This window comes from Solea senegalensis, linkage group LG18 (genome assembly GCF_019176455.1).
Source record: "Solea senegalensis isolate Sse05_10M linkage group LG18, IFAPA_SoseM_1, whole genome shotgun sequence".
Lineage (NCBI taxonomy): Eukaryota > Metazoa > Chordata > Actinopteri > Pleuronectiformes > Soleidae > Solea > Solea senegalensis.
In genome coordinates, this window is record NC_058041.1 from 13,723,941 (window position 1) to 13,748,265 (window position 24,325).

Here is a 24,325-nt window from a genome sequence, read left to right on the forward strand (position 1 = left end):
TCACCTCATCGACTTTTCAAATCTTATGGCTCCTTGACCTTCTGATCAATCTCATTGTAAACTGTTTTACTTATATCACATGACGTGCTCATTTCAAATCATTATCATTACATTTTGTTTTATATAAGCAAACAAACTGTAGCACTGAAAAGTGTTATTGGGTATCTGTGCTACTGCTGATCTACTTAAAGATACAGAAGGGCAAACCAAATAAACACATTTAGAATAAAAATAAATGTTGGTTTCCTAACAGAAAGGGATTTGCCCCATGACCCGTTGAGTTGGTTGAATTGATTTGTTTCTATATGGGTGTTTTTGTTGATTTACAGTGTAATGATATTCTGTGAGCTAGAAGAGTTAGGAAAACAATTATGTTTATGATTGTTTTCTGTCTGTGACCCCAAATAACCTAATCTTGATAATATTTTGAAAATCATTGACATCATGACAGGACATGATCAGGAACTCATGGGGTGAGTTGTCAGGGGCTCTGTCACACCTTTCACATCTATTTTAGAGTTAATTATAGATAATCTTACTTATCTAAGAATGAGCATGATGTGAAACTGAATTATACTCAACATGTGAGGTTCTGTTATTCACTCTCCATTCAAGTGTCCTCTTCCATTTCCTCCATGTTCTTACCAGAGGAGAAAAAGTCATAGATGATTCAAATCTTCCTTTTGAGGTTATTTCTGATAAAAGTCTAAATGGGGAAGGTTTAATTTCTGTGATAAATTGATAGGATTTGCAAACACACAGTTTATGTTCATGTCTATAACTTTGACCACACCTTGCTTTTAGCAAAATATTGAATATTGGCTCTAATCTGGCTGGAGGAAATGTGAGGCAGTTTGTTTGTCTGAAATATGGATGATTTTTTGAATGATTTGCAGCCCAGTCATGACAACAAAGGCCTCTGTAGTAACTTCCTGTGTACTGTAGGGGTTGTTCCATTCCATATATTCATTTTAATGCAATTCACTTTACCTGCAAGGGAGAAGTGAAGTGCTTCCCATTCCTATAGATCTAGTTTAACATTTTCAAATAGGGAGGACATACTTTCATTAAAACCAAAAGCTGCATGTCATACCCAATTACCCTAACCCTTTGTTGACATTTGAAATAGTAAAATAAAAGGTTCATTAGAGTGAGATTCAAATCTCTGCAGTGTATTGGTAATATGACACTTCCATGGCTTATTTCCATTTCCATGTATGGTTATATAAAGACCTTTATCCATATATGAGTCATACTGTATGTGTGTTAATACCAGTGAGTCACAGCCGTGAAGCACACAACATCACATGGATCAGATAATGGCTTTATATTCCTGTTACATTGATGCATTACATACATATTTGATTTTTCTTTTTTGATTAAAAACACAAACTCAAAACAAACAAACAAAGAAACAAACAAAACAGCTGAACCATAAAAGGAAAAGCAACACGTATAATATCAATCGATCAGCGTCTCGTTGTAACAACACATGACCTTGTTTTACTCGGGCTGTTGTGAAGTCATTTTGAAAGGATACTAAAACACTATAGTTTGATGATGTGGGGGGAAAAAAAACATCCACTGAACTGTTATTAAATCTCTTCTCAATCACGTCAAGTACACTACATGTTATTATTGCACAAACCTCCTGGATGTCTCACCAGTTCACAGAAAATTAAAGTAACGTTTAACTGTCACTCCAGCGTCAGAGCGAGTAAAAGCTCACAGAGTTTCACTCTTCTTCTCACCAAACATCTCAGGGTCAAACTCTTTGTTCCTTGAGCAGCAAATCTAGTTTTTTTTTTTTTATAAATATATTACTATTCTGTTAACTTACAAGTACTCTCTTATATTCTCCCTGAGAAATAAAAACACTGCTTAAAGGAAATATTTGCTTTTTCAAGGCTCTATGTTTCGTTTTTGATGGCTGCGATGGCTTTGAAAGGATGCATGTGGGTTTATGTAACAATTACCATATGAAATTAATATAAATATACTCTTTTTTTTCTGCATGTGCACGTGATTGTTTACTAATGTGCGTATAAAGAGGGAAACAACCTTCAATAGAGTGTACATGAGATTAAAAAAAAATCTGAACATAAATTGGAACAAAGAGAATAATAATGCCGAAAATAAAATCAAGTGTTTCCTCCCTATTATAGAATACATTTCCCAGTCCCTGTCATGAATTTAGTGAGGTTATATGTTGAGTTAATTTTACAAATATAACGATACAGGCTGATACTGACACCATTCCGTCACAACACTCTACTTTAACTGCATTCAAACATAAAAAAAGAATAATCTCTTCCTAAATATAACAAATCTGTCATTATTATATGGTTAAATAGGATAGAAGTCGACTAAATACTGAATTTAAAATCTTAAATTGGTAATTCACACCATGCTTTGTTTCTGTGTGCCAGGGATAGTGGGGGCAAAGTGCAGGCCTATGGCTACTCTGTCCTCTTTGGATCTCATGCTGGTGTAGATTACTGCTCTAGTCCTCAAATCCTAGATTAGGTATCAATACTGAGAGTGGGTGCAGGTACAGGTAGTTTGCCCGAGTCTCTGTCACCGTATCCCCGCTCTATGCCTTCCTAGTACCCGTCTGACACGACACATGTGATCTATTGTCCCAGGTATTACTATAACACCTGATCCTGCTTCTGTGTCAACCGTCAAGGCCTTGGATGTCAGACACAGAGACACTCCAAAGATGGATTGGATTAATATATCTCCACGCACACAGAGTGAGACATTCATGTGAGAAGTAATTTGAACTGTTGACGAAGAGGGTGATGTGTTAATGAGCTTACTGTGTTGGATTAAGTTCCACCGGAGCAAACTAGACCTTTAGCTTTTTGATCAGAGTCAAAAGTTAGTGCACTGTCAATACTGCATATCTCCATTATTGACTCTGTTTGCGTCTACCTTTGCATTACAAGAGAAGTCTATTTACTTCATCATACTGCAACAGATACACGACGTATATGTCACATTAATCAAGACAGTTGTTAATATGTACACTCAAACGTTTGGGAAATATGCTTCAGTTCTGTCTGGCTGAGATTTACACGAGACACTCCCATCTGTGTGGTAAATATATCAAACCTGGAAACGGGGAAATAGCTAGACTGACTCTTTCCACACTTTTATGTGCCAGACTATGTCTTGAGCAGAAAAGGAGAAGCTTTAGGAGTCGACTTGTGAGTTTCTGTGGATTCCTAAACTGCTCACTCGTGAGTAAGCAGATTACAAATGTAGGTTTTGAAATAGCACAGATTTCACAAGGCGAGGTGTGAGGAGGCTTAAATTCATGTCCTTGGTCCCCACTTGAGGCCATTTCTTTTCACAGTCTGTGTCTCTAAGTGGTAGTCATTGCAGGGGATGCTCACAGCTCAGTCAGTGCTCTTCCAATATGCCGAACCATCCCTTTAATGAGCATGAGTGTTTGTGGTAAGCTAAGCTAGCCATGCAGCTGATGTCTTCCGTCCCCCATAAGAATGTGAACTCTTATTTGACGCATTGAGGTTCACAATTTCACCAGAATAAGTCAATGAGACAGACGTCACCTGCAATCAGGCTCCTATTGGATGATACCAGCTGTCAATCACACACTGATGTGCACTCGTGTGTTGTGCTTCATCATCTATTTTCCTCTAAATGTGAACATACTTAACAAAATTGACATCATGTCCCATTGCAGAAGAGCCGAAACTAATGACTGAGACCATTGACCCCTCATGAAACGGTTAACTGATGTCATTAATCAAGTTTAAGCAAATTCAATTTGTTAAATTTAAATTCTTAAATCAGAAGCATTTCAATTACTGTCTATGCTCTAATTTTATATTTAGGCTTGGAATGGCCTCGTTCTTCTCATCTAGAAAGTGAATACGCTTATTTTTCTAAAATCATTTTTTTCCTATTCCTTTTAGCTTAAAATGAATCCACATTAGTTTGAAACATCCTTATAAATTGTACCAGGTGTTGCTGAGGTAAAATCATCTCATCTCTCGCTGATTATGTTCTTCAGGCAGTCCACAATGTCCTCCCCACTGGTCCAAGGAACCACATTTGCCTTGAACGTGACCTTTTGAGACTGCTGTATCCCCAACAGCAGCCTGTGCATGGGGAAGTCCCTCCTTGGGAAGGCTGTGTCCCTTGGCCCCAGAGCCAGAGAGGGACACATGTCATTGGAACCATCGCCGATATAGAAGACCCTCTGGAAGGGTGCACCGCCGCGCTCCTTCTGCCGGTTCGCCAGATACTCCCGAAGAATCACCTGCTTGCACATGTTGCCAGGACAGCGGGGGCACGAGTGGGAGTGGAAGGGGAGCAGCACAAGCCGACCGCTCTCATCAAAACTGGCCGGGTTGGTAAAAATCTTTCGAAAAAGGTGGCGCAGTCCAGCGGCCTCCAGCCACTTCTCGATGAAGTACATGTTGGCGTCAGAGACCACGACTAACTCAAAGTCCTGCTTTTGGTTTTGTAAAAACTGGACGAGGCTCAGGAGGCCAGGCGTTGGTGGGATGGTCACTATTGCTGAATGGATGGAGTCCTCGGACACGTTCTGATCCGCCATGTAGGCCAGGACCTTCTGCATATACTCGTTGTATTGCCCGTCCCTGAAGCTGTTTTTCAGCCAGTCGGGAAGCTGCTGGCACGGCATGGCACGCAACACGGCATCGTCACTGTTGTGGTTAATGAGGGTCTCGTCGAAGTCAAACAACACCAAAAAGCGCGGTTCCTGCGACGCTGCATATGTGAGATTTGAGGGGGCTGACATCTTTGGTGAGTGGTGGGTGGTCTGCTCTAAGAAAAGGAGGTGAGAGCAATTACGCACTGTCAGCAACAGAGTATGAACTCTCTTAACTCAACTATTGCAGACAACTCTAAAAAGAACATGTTAATAGCTGCGTGTGAAAGGAAAATAAAAGACTGGTCCTTGCATGTGCACTCATACAACCTTTTTTTACGTTCTTGACCTTAAGTGCAAAAAATGTCTTTTTAAGCAACATTAAACCTAACCATTTATCTAAATCATTAGGATTCTTTTTGCATTTCACCCTTTTTCAAATACAATTACATGAACATTATAACATAAACATGAACTTACTTTGGACGTATAGCTCTGCCGAGGACATGTGACTGAATGCCAATAACCTTGCGGAGTGTCACTTACTCTCAGCACCGTAAATGCCACAAATGTCCCATCTGTAAAAAGAGCAATAAAACAATTGTTATTTTTCTGAACATAAAAATAATAATAATAATAATAATAATAATTTGCAGTTTTTTTCTGATCATAAAAACACCCCAAATTAATTCATTTTCAGTATTTTCTGCATAGGCCTCCATCTATTATACAACACTAGAACATTTACACCTATGCCAAACATAGGAAAATGGGTCAAAATGATGACAAATCGTAGAATAAATAAACATAAATTGGATGCCAGGACCTCAGATGCATGATTTCATGAAAGAATTTGGTTCATAATGGGTTGCAATGGTGACACTTTATGTATGTAAGGTGAAGAACGTAACTATTTGTTTTACACCCTCTATTATGATCATGTCATAGGATCTAAAGAGAACATTTGTCAATAAAAACGATGACAAACATTTGTCAAATGTCATGGTTCATGCATTAACACAGACAAAATGATCCACATGCATCTAACTCAACTCAATTCAAGTTTTGTTCATAAAGCACGTTTAAAAGCAACCAAGGTTGACCAAAATAATGCTGTACAGAATGAAGTCAGTAAAGATCAGTAAAATACAAAAAATACACAAAAACATAAACATTTAAACATAAAACAACAACATGCATGAGTTCTCCTTATTAGGCCAGAGATTGTAGAGGCAGTACATGTTTACAAGAGTAAAGGAAAGTATTTAAACATGTAAACTCAGTGACAGAAAACAATGTTAAATGTCTTTTATCTTGCGGAAAGTACAAATCACACCATGATGATGATGATGATCTGTGGCACATAGTTGAACATTTCCTAACCCTAATTGCACTCATTCCTGTAGGTCTGAGTTGGGGGGGGAAGAGAAACTCTATCTAACTCTACTCTACATTTTATCATCAGTTCAGTGCCAGGTCCATATTTACAGATCTGTTTATCTCTGGGTTTTCTCGGGGGAAAGGCATGCTGTAACTTGAGTTGTTATGTTACAGCATATTTGCACCATAAGTGGGACAAACGGGGGGCAGTGAGGATAAACCAGGGGTGGTTAAAACGTGTTTACCTCCTCCTCTGCTGGACAAATCAACTCACTGCTTTTAAGGAACTCCTATTTATTTCACATTCAATACCTTTGTAAAATAACTTATTAAATGGATTTAAATTTGACTAGAGTGTGCACAATGAGAGTATTTTCCTTTTCTAAATTTGACACATTTTTTATTTCTTTTATCCTTTCTCCCTCTCTAGGGGTCCCCACAGCGGATGATCCATATATGATTTTTTTTTTACGCCGGATGCTCTTCCTGACGTAAACCCTCCAGGATTTATCCAGGCTTGGGGCCAGAACAAGAAGTACACTAGATGTAACCCCCTCGTGGCTGGGGTCAATTTAGAGTGTCCACTTTCTATGTTTTAACCAAATAATGTTTGCAAATAAACCAAATTATTATGTCATAACTTGGGCAAAACTGGCGACCTGTCTAGTCTGTGGTAAGTGGTAGACGCTTGATGAATTCAATCAATTTGGTCTCATTTTTTGCGAACTGCTGCCAAAATGCATGAAACAAAGTCATTGTTGAGCATTTTAATAACTAGCAGTGTTGGCTTAATATCACTCGGAGCCTTTTTGTGTCAATCATCTATGTAAATACAGTAAATAAATCACAGTATCACACCCTCCCCTCCCCCTAGGTGACCTTAGAGACATTGCGATCTGGGGCCAAATCAGTTCACTGATCAAAACAACCTTGAATTAAAGCCTAATAAGAGACAATTCATCAGAATGGAGCAAAACATGTGTTTTTAATTCAAGTTGAAACTCTTAGTTTCATATACAGAACTCTGATGCTTAAATTGAGATATTTAGAGAGATATTAATGTTTAAGGGGCTTTAAATGACTTGAGGTGAACATTTTGATCCATCCAGACCGTGCAGGTCATCCATTTGTCCTCCGAGACTAAAACTAAACATGGAGAAGCAGTGTTCAGTTTCTGTGCTCTACAGCCCTGGAACTAAATCCCACACAATTGCAGATCTGCATGAAGATTCTTAACTGGACAATCTTCATTTCTTTGCATTGTCTTATATTAAACCTTTCATACCCATTCCATTTTGCAATGTTAAAGTAACACTAACAGAGTTCATATCAAAGATACTGGAAAATGTACTATGCAAACAAATACGTTTGCATTCAGATATGATCTATAATCTGGGTTTCAAAATAAAATGTTTGCCTCGCACACCATTTTATTCAGTGACAGTGTCAGCTGATTGACAGTGGATCAGACTCCAGCTGCTCCAAATGTCCTGTAAAACCCGCAGTTAGTCCGCAAGGACGCATTAAGCCAAGTGAGCCCTTCACTACCACATAGCGCCTACATTATTAATAGAACACGTTTAACACCCTAACTAAGCTGTCTAAATTTAACCCGGGAGAGCTATTCCCATATGAGAGAGGTGACCAATCAAAGTCATTGTAACGCGCCTCCTCTCTGTCAGAAGACATTCGCTACATCTGACCGCGTATTTCTCTAAAATAACAATGATAAAAGGTTAAAATGCAAAACAATTTCAAAGCACACTGAAGGAATCAGACAGTAAAATAGAAAAGCCGGTGCGGGCTAAGACAGGAACAGGCCTACCGGTGCTGCAGCGGCAGTCAGGCGGGGATGGTGTCGGCTAGATGCCCGGCTCCGGCAACCGCATACCAGTCACCATCAAGATTTTTTTTTTAAAGGAGACTCCTTCAGCAGCACAGAGGGTATTCCCGTTTAAGCCACTCTGTCAAGTTTACATGTATGAGTATAAGTACATCCGCTGCGGCTTTTCAAATTAAAAGAAAAATATTTTTGTTTGACGTTAGTTTGGAGTTTCTGAAGTGAGGTGAGGTTGCATATGAGATACTGAAAGAGGTGCAAAGCGATGAATTACATTTACACGCGTTACTTTAAATGTGTATTTTTTTTTGACTGAAGTATGTTTTTTAGTACTGTACTTTGCTTTGTTTTAAAATCATCAATCAATCATCAGTTACTGAGTAAATAAATGTTGACCTGAATTTAAAGAAATAAACAAATTCATGTACCAAACACTTTTGGAATGATGTGGAGGACAAGCGAGGACAGGTGAATGATGAGGACAGTTGAGCATTTGTGACCTTTGACCCATTTTGACTGATACATTATGTGTTTAGATATTTTATTTTGTCAGCACTTTGTAAAGGTATGCCTTCAATTAAAAACAATGAATGTGAGATTTGTGTCCCCTGCACAACCTACTTTTTTACTTTAACTTGAGTACATTTTTAGACCAGTTTTACTTGTACTTAAGTAAAACGTTGTGAAAATAGTGGCCCTTTTATTGAGTAGAATATTTCAGTATTCTTTCCACCTCTGGATACTGACTGTTCACCACCCTGAAACACATACAGAGTGAGACAACTTTTTCCTCAAGGTTCCTTTGTAAAAATGTGCCTGTTTTAGTCTTTGACATCTTATCAATGTTTTATCTTGTCCACCTAAAAACTAAAGGAGCAACTGACTCATTCAACTGGTGTTCACATCGAACCCTTCTCAAGTACTTGCTTGTTTAAACCGCTCACTCCCTGCACCAAAGTGCACAGAGAAAATCAATCATTTTACACCACAGCACAAAGAAGTTGTTGATCCACTGCTGCTGCCATCATTTATTAGTTAAATGTGTCCCTGCAAGTTAAAACTGCAAAATTTCTCTGTGGGATTTGGTTACAGGAGGAGTGAGCGGTATCCAAACTGTTTCTAGTACTAAAAGGAAAATGTTGACTTAACTTGGAATATATCTTATTTAGTGACCTGACCAATCCCTTTAATTCAATTGTTTTAACTTGTTAAGTTTGGCTGAGCTGTTGCATTAATTAAGTAGATCTGACCAGGATTGAGAGATTTTTCATATATTTCTAAAGCTCTTTGAGTACACGTTAACTGCTAATATGTTTGTGTTTAGGGAGTGTTCTCTTACACACAATGCAAAGCATTAATTTACTGAAATTAAAACTCGTTATACAATGGTGTTGTGCAGCAACTGACTTTAATACAACAAAGTAGAGCAAAGAGTAACATTATTTTTATTTCTCCTGTGATTTGATGACATAGAAACAGATTAAACACGGATAATACCACAGATTTAAAAGTTTTTCTTTGGCAAACATCCATCCGTCTATAAGCTGTTCCACCTCGTGTTACTGGACACTGTAATTTAGTACCAGTCACATAACCCTGTTAAATAATGTACAGGGAGAGTGCTGTCAAGCAGCACATGGCGACACATTGTGTCTGACAAAGGTTCAAACACAAGTGGACACAATTTGTCACTCATGCTGAATTGGTCCGTCTATAAATATGCCGAGGCTCTTCTTCAAGCATGAGTCAGCAACAAGTTAAAGGTCTGGCATCCACTGCACCAAGCTGTGTGTGTTATAAAAGTGACATGTTATATAGTTTCCCCAAGACGTGTGCGAAGTGTCCTGGATAAACTCTTTTAGTGAGGTAGCAATACGATAAACAGTCACAGTTACAGAGGAAGGGTTCACTGAGCATAATCTTATCACTGCAGACCATCTCAAGCTTCTCCACCCTTTATAAACATACTGTAGACCTGTGTTTAGTGCAGCACTCCCGACAGTCCTCGCTCATCTTTGAAAGCTGAATAAAACCTTCGATTTATGTTCAATCAAACGGCAGCTTTGACGTGACACTGATCAAGGGTGGAGAGTAAACTGCATGCAGATTAAAGTGTTGTTTAGGTTAATTGTTCACATTTTAATGGCATTTGTACTTCAGAAATTTATACAAAGGTCCATGGATGACAAGAAAGGTTATTTATGTGTCAAATGCAAAGATTAATCAGTGCCCATGTAAATGGGCTTACATAACGCCTTTGTAGTATTGATTAGTTCTTGCCATTCACCCATTCACACCCATTCACTCGCGCATACATACAGCACTTTTCCTATCACAGGTCTTTCACACCCACTCAGCATGTAGAGTGAAACTCCTTTCTTATCCATGCATGTCAGGGAATCAGATGGGACGTTGTAATAATGCAAAACACACAGGAAATTCATGGCTGCTAAGTCCATTTTAGCTGCTGTAGAAACATGGCAGCACAAGATGGTGGCCTCTGTTGTCTAGAAAGACATATAAAATGTATTTCCAACACTTCAACAATAGCATAGCAGTCTTAGAGCAATTCATAATGATAAATGTGGATTTAGGTGTGAGGAGCCAAATTACTATCCTCACAAGCATGGTGGTGGAGTTGAATATGGAGATAATCATTATTGTTATAATATACAATATGTCATACTATCTTGTGGTTGTCGGTGGGAAGTGAGAGTCATGGTACCCCTGTTTGCCCTCTTTTTCTTTTCCTTTCTTTACCTTCAAATTGTGTATTTATGATTTGTACTATTTAGCTGTATTTGTTTCTCAGTGTGGTGGTGGTGTGAAAAGAAAATCATTAAAAAAAATGTGTCACAAAACTACAGAACTACAGACTGTAATTCTATAATTGATGCTGCCAAAAATAAAACAGCCCTGTTTTTGTGTGGCTAACGTTCAGACAGTAACAGTTACACTCTTCCCCTAGAAACATAAACAAAAGTCCTCAAAGTGCCTCAGCCATGGGAACAATCTTACAAGTAATGGTTTTCTCATGCAGGACATGAAGATAAATGAATGAGAGACGCTTGAGCAGACATGTCGAGGTCAGACAGAGCCAGTGACCCCGTACATTGTTAGTGTTGTCCGCGAAGATCTGATTCTTCTAGTGTCGACACAAAACCACAGAGATTTGTCAGTGACTCATAAGATAATCATTTGTCTTGAGATAAGTCAAGTGATAGCTTTAACTTCTAGATAAACAAGCTGTGATGCATTCAAGGTACACTCCAAACATTGGAAATCATTAGTTCACATATTGTTATGTAACGTTTGTGGAATAAAATGATTTCAATTCATTTTCAAATTCTGAACTCACTACAACGTGATGATTTGGTGAAAGAACATCATTTCAAAATGAATTTGTTTGGCTAATTTATTAAAAGAGACAACTGTTCCTAACTACCAAGCTCCTTGAGATGAGCACAGCACTCATCCTGACCTTGGCCGGCATCACTAGTCAAAACACGAACGCTGTCCAAAAGCCTTAATTGCACAACAGCTTTGTTTATCTTCAAACTGTTCACTAATAATATTAATTGGAACAAAGCCCACCTGGATATATACACTCCCTCAGTTATAGCCAAACGTGCGGGTTCCCTGACCTTTTGACCTTCTTTCTACAATTTGACTTCCACAATATCTAAGTAGTGAGACATCTCTATTTGTCTTAATCATCTTTGAATTGTTTCTACACCTGGATTTGTGTTCTTGAAATCATTTAAAAAGGCTCACACCTGAAAGACATACTGTACACTTCATACCATCGCAGCTGATAATGACTTACAATTGGCAGTGTGAGAGATGTAATGTTGAAATAAATTTAAATTTGAGAAGTTTGATGCTTAGTGCACAGTACATATGGAGACCCCTGGTGGTTGCAATGCATATTTCAACCAAATGAAGGCTGTTCTGGTTCAGGTTGTTGATTTTTTTGTGTGATAAAATCTGCATGTGACCAGTCTTAATTTAAATTAGTCATAAATAAAAGAATGTCATCATGTCAGAGAGTCTGTAACCTGGCCATTATTGTGTAAACCTTGGAGCTTAAAATGATGTGACACTGAAGATGAATCTTCTTGTAAGAGTCAATAAAAATCATTAATGCTACTTCAAAGTGGTAATTCGGTGATTTTGAACGCTGAGACACTAAAGCTCCCTCTCACAAATGATATGCTCTAGCTCCATGATATTTTAGGATGTTTACCTCTTGTATTCCAACAGGAAACTGAAGTTTGTGTCGCTATGTAAACCACTCACTCCTTGCACCAAGTCTGTAGATTTTTGGGACTGCAAGATTAAGTGGCAAACACACTTTTAAGATATTGCAAACTGAAGCTGGCCTGTGTTTGTTTAGGTTTTGGGTTTTGTTGCTTAATGGCTTCAATCTGTGTTTGCACTGGCAGCCATGTTTTCACTAAGAGTGAGCTTCTGTGTCCAAGTCTGACTCTTGGCCCAGGGAGCTGTTTGTGCCATGTGTCAGCAGCACGTGATACAACCGCCTTTCAGAAAACCTGAACTATTTAAGCATTATGGGGATAAAACATTATGGGGAATACATACTTCACAGGTTAGATGAAGATATTTGGTGGCCATTTAGAACCCCAACTATGTAAAAAAAAAATAAACAAGTAAACTGAATAGATTTTAAACAAGCTACTTTTTTACTTTCACTTGCGTAAATGCTTAGACAAGTACTTGTACTAAGTAAAATGTTATCCATATAGTGGTACTTTTACTTGAGTAGAATATTGATCAGTACTCTTTCCACCTCTGTTTAAACAACTCAAATCTGTAGCAACTTTTATAAGGTCTTATAAATGGACATAAAATGATATTCCAATGGTTTAATACTTTAATTATTATTATTATTCTTTTTCATATTATATTTAGACTGTATTTTACAGGCCTCTTATGTTTCTTTTTTGTAACATATTCTTTGAGCTGCTGAACTGTCCATTTCTCTGTGAGATGAATAAAGTATCTATCTATCTTAAAGTTGTAAACAAGGGGAAAATGTACTCATTCTTCATTCAACTGGGACTCACAAGAGAATCAGCAAATGACTGCAATATCTGTATAACACACACAGAGCAGTACATTCTGCTCATGGGCAACATTATAGAGTGTGAAGACACAGTATGTGACTGACCACTAGATGTCCCTCACTGCATGTGTGATTGTGAATGCAGCATATTACTGACAGACTCACCGTAATCATTTTTGTTTAAACTTTAAACTATTTTTCCTGTTTATTTAACTGTAAGCAAACATAAACAAATATATAGCATTAGTATGTTTTGGTGTAAGAGCAAAAAGGAAATATCAGGTTCCACTGTGCTTCTATATAGTTTATACTTAGTCTTATAAATGAGTCTTTAAAGAATCTGGAGAACAATTAAATCACATGTTAAATTGTGTGTTTGTTTGGGCTTATGGTTCATGAGTGAGTTTCAGATAAGACTACAATCAGCTCAGACTCCACTTCCCACTCTGAATCCACATCAGGTCTTACTTCCCCCTGCATGAAGAACTGAGGAATACCTGGCAGGATACTCCAAAACTCCTCCAAGTCTCACAGAAAGAAAATAACGTGAAGAATGTTATGTGAATTTACATTATAAACAAAACAATTTATACAGGAGAGGGAGAGAGGAGATAAAAATTAGTGAGAGAGAGAGAGCAGGAGTGAGGAATGTGAGGAGGTGCTGTGATGGAGGACGGGTGGAGGGGAAACTCTGGTGCTTTTCTTTTTCTGTGGCAGCATTAAATTACAGCCACAGCTGGACGAAGCATTTAAATAACTCAAACTCCAGCATTGCAGATGGAAATGTAACAATCCTGAGCTTCAACGTGAACACTAACTGAGCACAGGAGCATTAGGTGCATGACGACAGCAGTTTAATGAATAGCTTTTTAACCAACAGCACTTTCTGTATACAGAATATAGAAGACGATTCATTAAGGAAGCCAGAATATTATTAAGAAAGCAGCTCAGGTCAACAGCTCTTTGACAAACAGGACAAAGTTCAAGGAAAAAAAACAACTCTGCTTCTGTGTGTGTGTGTGTTGTTTTGCATCACAGTATTATCTCAAGTGCATGACATTGTTTAGAAGAAAACCCAGGAGCCTTTGCCAAGGCGGGAAGTTCTGCTAAATGTTTCCCTCAGTTGACTTGGTCAGCATTGTAAAAGAAATTCAGCATAAACATGTGAGAAAACAGCAAAGCAGACGCGACCGCTTTCCGACGAAGACTCTGAGTCTGAAAACAACCAAAGAGTAAAAGCATGAGAATATGCTTTCTCTGTCAGTGATTGTCAATCATTGTTCTCCCTTCAACACATACATGTGGGGGAAAACACATGTTCTAATTATTATTATTATTATTATTGTTATTACAGATGTTTCATTAGAGCATCTCAATCTGCCTAAACACAGATGAACAACAGCCACTGCTCTTTCTTTCTGGTTTTACACGATTAACTGATACACACCCCGAACTGATCAAACCTCACAACACATCCACCTACACACAACGAGTAGTTGAAGTACTTTTTTATTTATTTTATATTTTATTTATTTATAGTCTTATCTTTTCATGTAGACAGAGGCAGGGCCAGTATGAATACACGGTATAGTTATATGTATAAAAGATACACAGAGTATATTTTTGTGTCACAATTTTAAAAATGTAGTCAGTAAAGTTTCCTTTAGACAAATAATAGAAAAAAGCTCCTTCTAAAGACAAGAAAGTTAATTAGTGCAGCAAGAATATTAGATTATGATCTTCTTGTTAAAAGGCCTCAAACTTCATAAAGCTGACAGTAAACTCTATTGGAGAAGAGCACAATGCTTCAAAATCAGAAATGTTTTGCTAGATCACTGAATAATATACGCTCTACACGTAGTTTTGACTTAAAAACGTCGCTCTATACATGAACTAACTTGGGAATAATATTACAAAAAGCAGATATTGATATTGGCAACATGTTTTCCTGAGCCGGGGCGACAATACTTTACACCTCAGGTGATGTGAGCTTTTATTCAAAATGTTATCTAAAGCATTACAAACACGGACATATTGCACCACACAACTGGAAAAATACTGATTCATGGCATCCTGCGCTGCTGCTCATTTCTCTCCCCTTTCCATGAACGTTTTAAAAACAATGGGATAGCTCGGTGAGGAAGTGTAACACAGATTAAGAACTCTTACTCAATCATTCTCTGCTTTAACTTCCTGTGCGACCTTCTCCTTCTTGTTGTTGGCGGCAGTTTCCGTTTTCTCCGCATGTTCTCCCAGCTCGGCTTTGGACTTCGGTTTCTCTTTTTCCTCCTTCTTGGGTTCAGGGAGAAGGATGACTTTCCCAATATTTTGGCGCTCGTGCATGCGTCTCATGGCATTGACCACCTGAAGAGATGGGATGTGCACTGAAGGTCACTTTCCACTCAAAATAAGAGAATCATGTAACTGGACTGCACCATATGTGTGCACAATATAGCCATTACAGATGTGAAAAGGCAAATAAAATGAGAAGTGAATCAATGAAAGTGTTTTTTTAGCACTGTGTTTCAAAAACTAAAAAAGAACTGAGTCTAACATAGAGCAGGGTTCCCAAACCTTGACTGACATCAAATTCAAGGAATTTTCAAGGACTTTTCAGGATTAAATTCCCTCAAATTCGAGGACTGAATGTGCTGACACAGCTTACGATGGGAGGGGGCAACTTGCAAGAGTCGCTTTCCCCCTCCCCTCATTTTGTTTGGTGAGACAGAGATCTTGGGAATTTGCATTTCACAGGCATCATCACGTCATTTGAGAGAGAGAGAGAGAGAGAGAGAAAAACAAACACAATAAAAACATGTGTCACTCAGGGCAGAGAGTGACAGAGATAAAGAGATCTAATCCGTCATATATAAAACAAGCATGTGTGAGTATCTGATGTGTGATCCTCATATAATGATTTGCTGAGCACATTTGCTACCACAGCATATGAGCTATGGAAGACGGGGGAAAACAACAGCAGTGCAGCAGATTGTGCATTATAAATGTCAACAACACGCTTTGACAAAGAGATGAAAACATTGTCTGAATGACAATGGGGAATGGATTATGCTGAGGCTATGGAAGTGAACAGATTATACTCTCATACACACATAGATATGATATATCATATACAGTTACAGTCCAGATTAGTAGACGTAGAAAGTCAAACAATGCTGTCTTTCATGCTGCTATACATGTAGCGACTAATTGTTAAATTGGACACGTACCTCCTCAAAGTGATGGCAAGAGTCGATGTGGGGCTTGATCTTTCCCTGATTGTACAGCTCCAGCAGCTTGGCCATCGCCCCGCTGAAAAGTTGCTCATCAGTTATGTAACCGAGGTGGAAGCCACCAATGGCCTTGTTGGTCGTCATCAGTTTCAAGGCGCTGAGAGAGAGCTGGTTGTACCAGATCTTTGCCAAGGCCAGCAGGCTCCGCTTCTGACCCGTCACACAGTTAGCTGCACCTGGAATGAAGCGGGAAAAAAAACACTTGTTGGTTATAGACAATCATAACTGACAAAGTGTCTTCTATGACATAGTGCTTTAGCAACACAGATCACCACCAATCCAGACCTGGATCCAGACCTTTTCAAATACATCAGCACTGCACATGTGCCTGATTTTGTCTCTACACAATCTGATGCTAAATACTGCTGACCCACAGTGTGTAACTGGATGTAAATGACGTGTGATAAAAAACAAATGCTGCATAGAGATGTGCTGTATGGGCGGAACGACAAAACTGTTACCTGTAACGTGTGTAAAGTGGTAAAACTAGTTAAAAATTGAGTTAAAAATTTAAATCCCAGCCTAAAAATTGATAAAGGAAGCACAACTTCATTTTTATGCTATTTAAAACAGCCTTGAGTTTTTATTTGGCAAACCCCAAAAAAAAAAATTACCATAACCCATCTGTGGGTATAACTGAGTTGAAAAGTGTTGCAAAATACTGGAAAAGATTATTCTCGATTTATACTGAGAAACACGTGAGAGGCAGTCAGAATATAGACATGTGCAATAAAACTGTGGAAAGTCCAACATAGATACAAATAAATGCATGAAATGTGCTCTCGTGTCTCCAAGTGTCTTACCAAAAACTATAAGGGATCCCATGGGTTTTAACAGGTTAAAGGATTTCTGGGTGTCTGAGCCACCAAGTGGGTCAAGGACAATGTCCACACCTGTAGAGAGACAAAAATCAGGGGTGAGAGACTGATGCCTGTGTGTGTGTCTCTCTAACAATAAGACACAAATATTATGTAAGATGTGCAGCACACGGAATGAATCAGGTCTTTTCTTACCCTTTGGGCTAATTTTGTGGATTTCCTCTGCATAGTCTTTGGTACGGTAGTCAATGGGGTGAGTAACGCCGCCTTGGGAAATGGTCTCGTGTTTGGCGGCTGACGCCGTGCCGAAAACAGTCACGTCTGGCACCGTCCGACACAGCTGGGTGGCAGCGATACCAACACCACCTGCAGACATGAGAACAGAGGCTGTGACTGGATTGAAGAAAAGAAAGAAAGATCTGGAAAACGTTGAGGTTTAAGGTCTTTTCACTTCCACAAGCCAAATAAACATCTTTTTTTACATATTGGGCTTTGACATACAATTACCTGCACACTATTTCATGCAAATACACCTATTTTATTTTATTTTTATGACAACTGTTTGCTTCGCCCCATAATAAGAAACACGTAGGCCGATTAGCTGTGAGTAGCCGGTTTTAATGACCTCTTATGGCCTAGGGCAGCTGCCATTCCCAAACTTGTAGTTAATCTGGAAATCCTCTGAGGTTCAAACCTTAAATCACAACTCTAACCAACACAGGAGACTTGGATAAATAACTCCCATATATATTATTGTTTTCATGTGAACATGGGCTACAAATATCCATCCATTAAACAGGTGCATGTGGTTATTACAGCTGGACTCCATGTCGTATTTGACAGCATAAGCTTCACAACAAAGTCATTATCCATCATCATAAATAACAATTTACCAATTCAAATAAACAAATGAACATACTGAAATGGCAGAAATGGATACTTACACATAAAATGTCACAATTATTAAACCCAAAATCAACACAGAGAAGCCTTTAACAAGCAGAACATATCATTTGAATCATGCCATCTCCTTCAGGCAGGCAGGGAGATAAGAGAAAAAATGACTTTTTAAAATCTATCGTACATATTTCACAGCAATTCAAATTTTTAATGACCTTTTGTGCCCCACCTGCAGTACCATCAACAGTGAGAAGGGTCTAACTGCAGACCGCAGACCCACTACACTACACGCCCTCCTCCACTTGCACACTTTGGGCATGGCTGAGCCTAAGGGAACCATGTGCTTCCTTGCAACACAAACCCCTAGTGGCATGGAAGAACAATTACATAAACAAAGGAAATTTGGCTCCCACTTCAGCTCATGCATGACCTCGTACCATTGTACTATCCCTTCCTGTCCCTCTCTTCACATTAACCTTGTGTTGTGTTCAGCTGACAACAAACTCGCTTGGCCTGGCCTCTATGTTCGGCCGTCATCTCACTTTGAACACCTTCCTTTAATGCTTTAATCTCGTCTTTAAGACTGAGAGAAGACACAAGTGTTACAGGCTTTTCTGCCGCAACGCAAGACGTCAGAGCAAAGGCTTTAATTTGGAATGTGACAGTTAATTGCGCTCACTGTTTTGGACATACTGTACATTCCCAGCCACATCTTAATTATTCATTTGGACCTTTAGCTATTTTAAAAATGTGTCACCGGCTGTTTGGACGGCCTTTGTGGTTCCCACACCCTCAAATGAGAAACATCTGAGGGAGTGTCTCATTATAAACTATGTTATGATAAGAGTGAGGCACGGCTTAATCAGAGAGTTTGAGCTGACACTGATGAGCACAAAACAAAGGAACTTAAATTGAGTTTCCCCTTAACTGCCGACTGACAATCTGTATGCCAACTTCAGCACAGTCTGTCATGTTCTGCTACAGTTGCTTAAACCAGGGTTCCCACACCTTGGTTGACATCAAATTCAAGGACTTTTCAAGGACCAAGTCCTTCAAATTCAAGGACCAAATGTGCTTAAGATGGGAGGGCAACTTGTGAGAGCCGTTTCGCCCATGGAATCCAATTTTATTGATTTACAGCATGCATGCTCTACATCTGGACAAGTGATTGTCCTGGGGATCTTGGTCACAGTCAGTCTTTGTGATGTTGTTTGGCGAGTCAGAAATCTTGGAATTTGCATTTCCCAGACATCCTGTAATTTGCTCTCTGGTTTAAACGTTACTCGCTCATCGTTCTGCGCGGGATCGCACGTCAGCGGTGGACGGTGACCACAACACAGCAAGGGCACATGTAGCAGTCGGTGGTGTCGTAACATCGGCAGTGGGACACATTTTTCTAAATATCAGCTTCACTTGTTTCTTGCACTTTCAATGACCCCTGTCTATTTAGGGCGATTTTCAAAAAAAGACCCTTTCAAGGATTTCAAAGACACATGGGAACCCAGTTAATCTCTGTGGATTTAAAGTGCACAGTGAACTCTTGCAGCTTGAAATAGAGTCACATGACTTCTGGAGCTCTACATGACTACTTTATTCAACCATGTGTAAGCGCTGTGCGTGTCTCACCTGCGGCCATGTGTATGAGCACGCTCTTGCCCGGCTTCAGGTTGGCCATGTCAAATAGCATCATGTAGGCCGTTAAGTAGTTCACAGGAATCGCGGCCCCTTCTTCAAAGCTCATCTGGTCGGGCATGAGAAAGGTGCGCTCATTGGACACGACAACAAACTCCTGCCACATGCCGCTGCGGCTCATTGCAATGACACGATCTCCCACCTGAGAGAGGAGAGAGAGGAGGTTACTCTGGGAATCAAACATTACAAACAAACTTCCTTTGTATCAAACGTGTCATGTGACAGATCAGAGACAGAAGAGAAGAGAAAGTGCATAACAAATAATATGTGAGTGTGCGTTAGAGCCGAAACGATGAATCGACACAGATGATGACTGTCACAAAAGAGCCGTGAACGTCGTTCCACAGACGATTCCAAGAGGCATCATGGGAGATGTTGTTTCTGCCTTGTGTACCCCGTTTCCTTCCGCAAAGACGCACTGCAACACTTGCCAAAACAAAAGTGAAGCTCACAGGAAAGTCTGATGTGATTGTGAACGCTCAACTGCTTCCTGTTAACACTGCACTGAGCGACACTCACTTCCTGTGACATGTACACCCATGGACATAGATGTTGTTGTTTTAACCAACGTTCAACGGTCAATACAACTGCACTTCTAAAAACCAGAACGATTCCTTTAATGTCCATTCAAGTTGCCCTCATTGCTGTCATAAGTGCCCCCAAGTGACCGTGAGTGTGAGAGTAAATGGATGTTTGTCTTTATTTTGTCCTGTGATGGACTACTGACCTGTCCATGGTGTACACTGGTGTGCCTTTTCACCCTACGTGAGCTGGAATGAGCACCAACACTGATAAAGCAGTAGAAGATGGATGGATTGTCTTTTGTTAGCAGGCTAAAATCAGTTTCACCATGTTTTCAGTGAGTAAGAGCCTCCAATATACTTCCATATCCACATCTACAGCCGCCCCTAGAAAACTGTAGGAAATGTATAGTCACATAAAATGAAAAAAAACCAAAATAAGTCATTTCTATCATTTCTAAACACTAAAATAACGCTGCTGTGAAATAAAAGAGAGACAACATTGTTCCACATCACATCCTCTCATCACATAAAAATAAAGGTGATGAAAGAGCTCTTCTGTGCAGAACAGATGGTGCGTCTCTTTCCAAGCCGTCCACCGTGGGTGAATCCATCACAGAAATAACTGCTTTTATCTACACAAATATCAATCACGGTGTCTGGAGTGTGAAAACAGACTGCGCTCAGTGACGAGGTCGTCAGAATCCTACAGAACACATCTGCTTCCAGCAGCCTCTTCGAACACACCCACACCCTTTTGTGCTGCAGTGGAGAAACCTCAGTGCTCGGTCTGACCGCTCAACCTCTGGAAACACCGCGGCTTCCTTGTCTGTTCCTGTTTGCTGCGTCTAACTGTGGCCCCGCCCCACACTCTCTGTCTTCTGTTTGACAACAAAAACGTCTGTTTATTATACTTTTAGACATTTAAGATGTGTTGCCCGAGCCCAGTCTGGATCTTTCAGCCCATTTTCAGAGACATGGATGGAGGGAGGAATGAGATGTGGGTGGAATAAGTGACAGAGGAGGAGAATTCCATACTGATACTGAGAGAGAGGACAGGGAGGAGCTTAGGAAATACTTGAAACACACACATCTTTAACTTAGCAATGATATCCTATAGCACAATATAATGTAAACAGATTAGTTTGATAAAAGACTGACATCTGACCTCAGAGTTTAACTATTGCACACTGAAGCAAGTTACACAGCCAAATATGGCTTTTGTTTAGTGTATTAGAGCTCACCGCTTAAATTAACATTAAACTGGGAGCAACAAATAGCAATAAAACATCCTGCTTGGACCAATAAGTCAAAACAATACTTAGTGCAATGCTATATGCATTAATAAAGAGTTTGCTGGTGCTTGTAAGGATAAACAGAGGTGATGTCACAGAGCTCAGCATCTGAATTTGCTGTGAAACAGACGTAATAGTGTTTGTAGCAATAGCTTCACAATAGCACTAAGTGTTGCTAAAGTGATAACAAACTGGGATGCACAGGCGTTTGACTTGAATGTAATCTTCTGATTGCCACTTTATCTCACCATTAGACAACTGTTCACTCTACCGCACCAAAGTCCATAGAGAAAATCTGTGTTTTTAGCTCACAGGGACACAGGAGCTGCTGTTTTACTGCTGTCTCTGTTCATGAGTGTATGTCACTTAACAATATCCAATGATCATTTTTCAAACACAAAAGTCCCAAAAGAACACATTTTGAACTCAATAAAGGAGGTAGCATAACACACAACTCTTGTGTGTTATGATGTGAAATTGCTGATTTTCTGTATGGACTTTGGTGTGAGGAGTTGAACACTTTACAAAGTGACAAATACTACATTTTACAGTCAGAAACTTCCATTCAATGGAGGACTCTACCCCTGATATCATTGAGTCTTAAGTTTATATGGCTTTTTTTCCCTTGGGTCCCTGAGGGTTGCCATGTTTCTACTAACAGTAAGTTTAAAGTTTACACGTCATGCACAGTGCAGTGAGCATTGTATATTAAACCAACCTGAACTATCCCTTTAAAGGAGGCATGGAAAGTTATCATATCAATATCCACCTTTATCAGACCTAATAAATTAAAACCTTTATAAACTTGACCCCTGGAAAGCTCTTATCAGGGCAAAGGTATATCTTGTCTTGGCTCGTGCCAGAAGAAAAACAGCACAAGGACAGACTGTAAATAAATAAACACTCACCTACTCACAATGGCACAAGGTGAGATTTAATGGACATATAAAAATGGAGGTTATGATTTTCATTTACAAATGAAAACTGGTTGTCGGTCATTCAGAAAGGAGATTAAAAACATCATCTAAATGACTTGTATAGTGTGTCTTTGAAGAAGAAAACAGCAGAGAAGTTTGGGAATCCAGTTAAGTAACTGCTTGAAGGCCCTGAAATGGCTGCGCACAATGCTTCTATATGGGGACCAGGGCCAAGCGGAAGGGATTTGGGCTTGTAACTGGCAGGTTGCCAGTTCAAATCTCCATCACGTCAAGGGCTGCGGTACATTTGAGCAAGGAACCACCAATCCCCATTGCTCATTGTTAATTTGACACACATACAGTGTATTTCTAGTGCCAGTGCCAAGCCCAGATAAATGAGAACGGTGAATTATGAAGGCCATACTATAATAATATCTGCCAAATAACATATGCAGATCATCCGCTGTGGCGACAGCTAGTGAGAGAAACAGAAATCCATCCAATTCATTGAAATATAGTCTTTTTCCGGTCTACTTATGCTATTCACATTTGGTTAATGTACATAATTTTGTGTTTACAGGGCTGATAACATCAGTAAACCTTTTCCAGAGGAGTTAATGATCATGATGGACATGCTGTCAACTTTGTAAATAATGTTCCCATTTAGAGGAAAATAGAATATAGAGCATGACACACATGAGTGGACACCTATGTGATTGACAGCTGGTATCCTCCACTGGAACCTTGTTTGCAGGTGATGCAGCAACTTCATCTGTCCACCCAGCTCTTATCTACTGCTTTATCCTCTGCATGGGGGCTGCAGGGCTGCTGGTGCCAATCCCAGCTGGCATGGGGCTGGGATTGGCTGGGATTGGCTCATCACACCTACAGGCAATGTTTTTGAACATGTGGGAAGAAACTTGGAGAAAACCCACATGCATGCAAACACGGGGAGAACATGCAAACCCCACACAGTAACACAAACCTGCAACCCGTCTTGCTGTGAGGTAACAGTGCCAGCCACATGTGCCACTGTCTTGCCCATGCAACAACTTCTATTTACAAAAAAACTCCCAAAAAACTGTCATGGCAGGTCAAATCAGGCAACCAGATGATGACCATTTTATATATCAATATATAAATGGGTCTATGTTGATGTAGAGGCCCCCAGGATACTTTCATCTGGGGCCCCAAACATCCTTCCAACGCATCTGTACAACAGAAGGCTAAGACATACAGACAAGAAAGATCTGGAGAAGTTTACTGACTTTTTTATCCTCCACATCCTTCCCGACCGCCTCGATGATCCCAGCTCCCTCCATTCCCATGGTGACCGGCGGGGGTGGGAGGGGGTCGTACAGCCCCTGTCTGCCCATCAGCTCGGCAAAGTTGAGCCCGCACGCCTTGACCCGCACCAGTACTTCTCCCGCCTGCAGCTGCGGCGGACTCAGCGTCTTCACCTGCAACTTCACTTTGTCGTAACCCCCGTACCCAGTGAGGAGGAGAGAGCGGCAGGAGAGAGCTTTCTCCCTGGCTGCAGAGCCGCTGCTCCCGGACGCCTGCGCTGCTGCGGCTGGACCTTCATCCTGCATCTTCTCCTGCATCTTCTCCTGCACAGGCTCTGCTTTAATGTGTGTCTCTTCACTTGACATGGTCACTCACCACTTGTGATGCGTGTAATGTTTTGCTCTGGAGGTTCTTTACAGTCCAGATCAACAGCTGCAGTCTTTTACTGGGCGGTCCAGAGGACACACACAGACACACAGACACCCAGGCAAGAGTGCACAAATAACAGAAACGTTTCTGTTATTAAACAAACAAAATGTTTAAAACAAGGACAAATGAGTTTCCTCAGAAAAGACTTTTCCAAAATGAGTTTTTGAACGTGTGGTTTCCTGTGTGCGCGTTGCTCTGAGCTCAACAAGTGACCAGTGTCATTAA

The 24,325-nt window shown here is 39.9% G+C and overlaps 2 protein-coding genes across 2 annotated transcripts; both read right to left on the reverse strand.

Annotated features, from left to right (window-relative positions):
• Positions 1 to 1,308: 1,308 nt before the first annotated feature.
• LOC122759032 (probable phosphatase phospho1) lies at positions 1,309 to 7,955 on the reverse strand. Its single transcript, XM_044013502.1, has 3 exons — positions 7,851 to 7,955; positions 5,126 to 5,223; positions 1,309 to 4,821 (listed from the first exon to the last, which is right to left on the reverse strand). The coding sequence occupies exons 2-3, from the start codon at positions 5,151 to 5,153 to the stop codon at positions 4,016 to 4,018; spliced, it is 834 nt and encodes a 277-aa protein (XP_043869437.1). The 5' UTR covers positions 5,154 to 5,223; positions 7,851 to 7,955; the 3' UTR covers positions 1,309 to 4,015.
• A 5,828-nt stretch (positions 7,956 to 13,783) lies between these two features.
• On the reverse strand, positions 13,784 to 24,325 carry LOC122759024 (synaptic vesicle membrane protein VAT-1 homolog). The gene is made up of 6 exons (XM_044013487.1): positions 23,653 to 24,325; positions 19,586 to 19,793; positions 17,255 to 17,425; positions 17,045 to 17,134; positions 16,179 to 16,417; positions 13,784 to 15,315 (listed from the first exon to the last, which is right to left on the reverse strand). Exons 1-6 carry the CDS (start codon positions 24,034 to 24,036, stop codon positions 15,121 to 15,123), a joined length of 1,287 nt encoding a protein of 428 aa, XP_043869422.1. The 5' UTR covers positions 24,037 to 24,325; the 3' UTR covers positions 13,784 to 15,120.

What these genes read in the sequence shown, in the direction of transcription:
- LOC122759032 (XM_044013502.1), bottom strand. Translation starts at nt 5,153, where the DNA reads ATGTCCTCGGCAGAGCTATACGTCCAAA. An exon ending in GGCAGAGCTATACGTCCAAA is followed by an intron (nt 4,822 to 5,125) that starts GTAAGTTCATGT and finishes TCCTTTTCTTAG; the next exon opens with AGCAGACCACCCACCACTCA.
- LOC122759024 (XM_044013487.1), bottom strand. Translation starts at nt 24,036, where the DNA reads ATGTCAAGTGAAGAGACACACATTAAAGCAGAGCCTGTGCAGGAGAAG. An exon ending in AGGATGTGGAGGATAAAAAA is followed by an intron (nt 19,794 to 23,652) that starts GTCAGTAAACTT and finishes CTCCTCTCTCAG; the next exon opens with GTGGGAGATCGTGTCATTGC. An exon ending in CTTGCCATCACTTTGAGGAG is followed by an intron (nt 15,316 to 16,178) that starts GTACGTGTCCAA and finishes CCATCTCTTCAG; the next exon opens with GTGGTCAATGCCATGAGACG.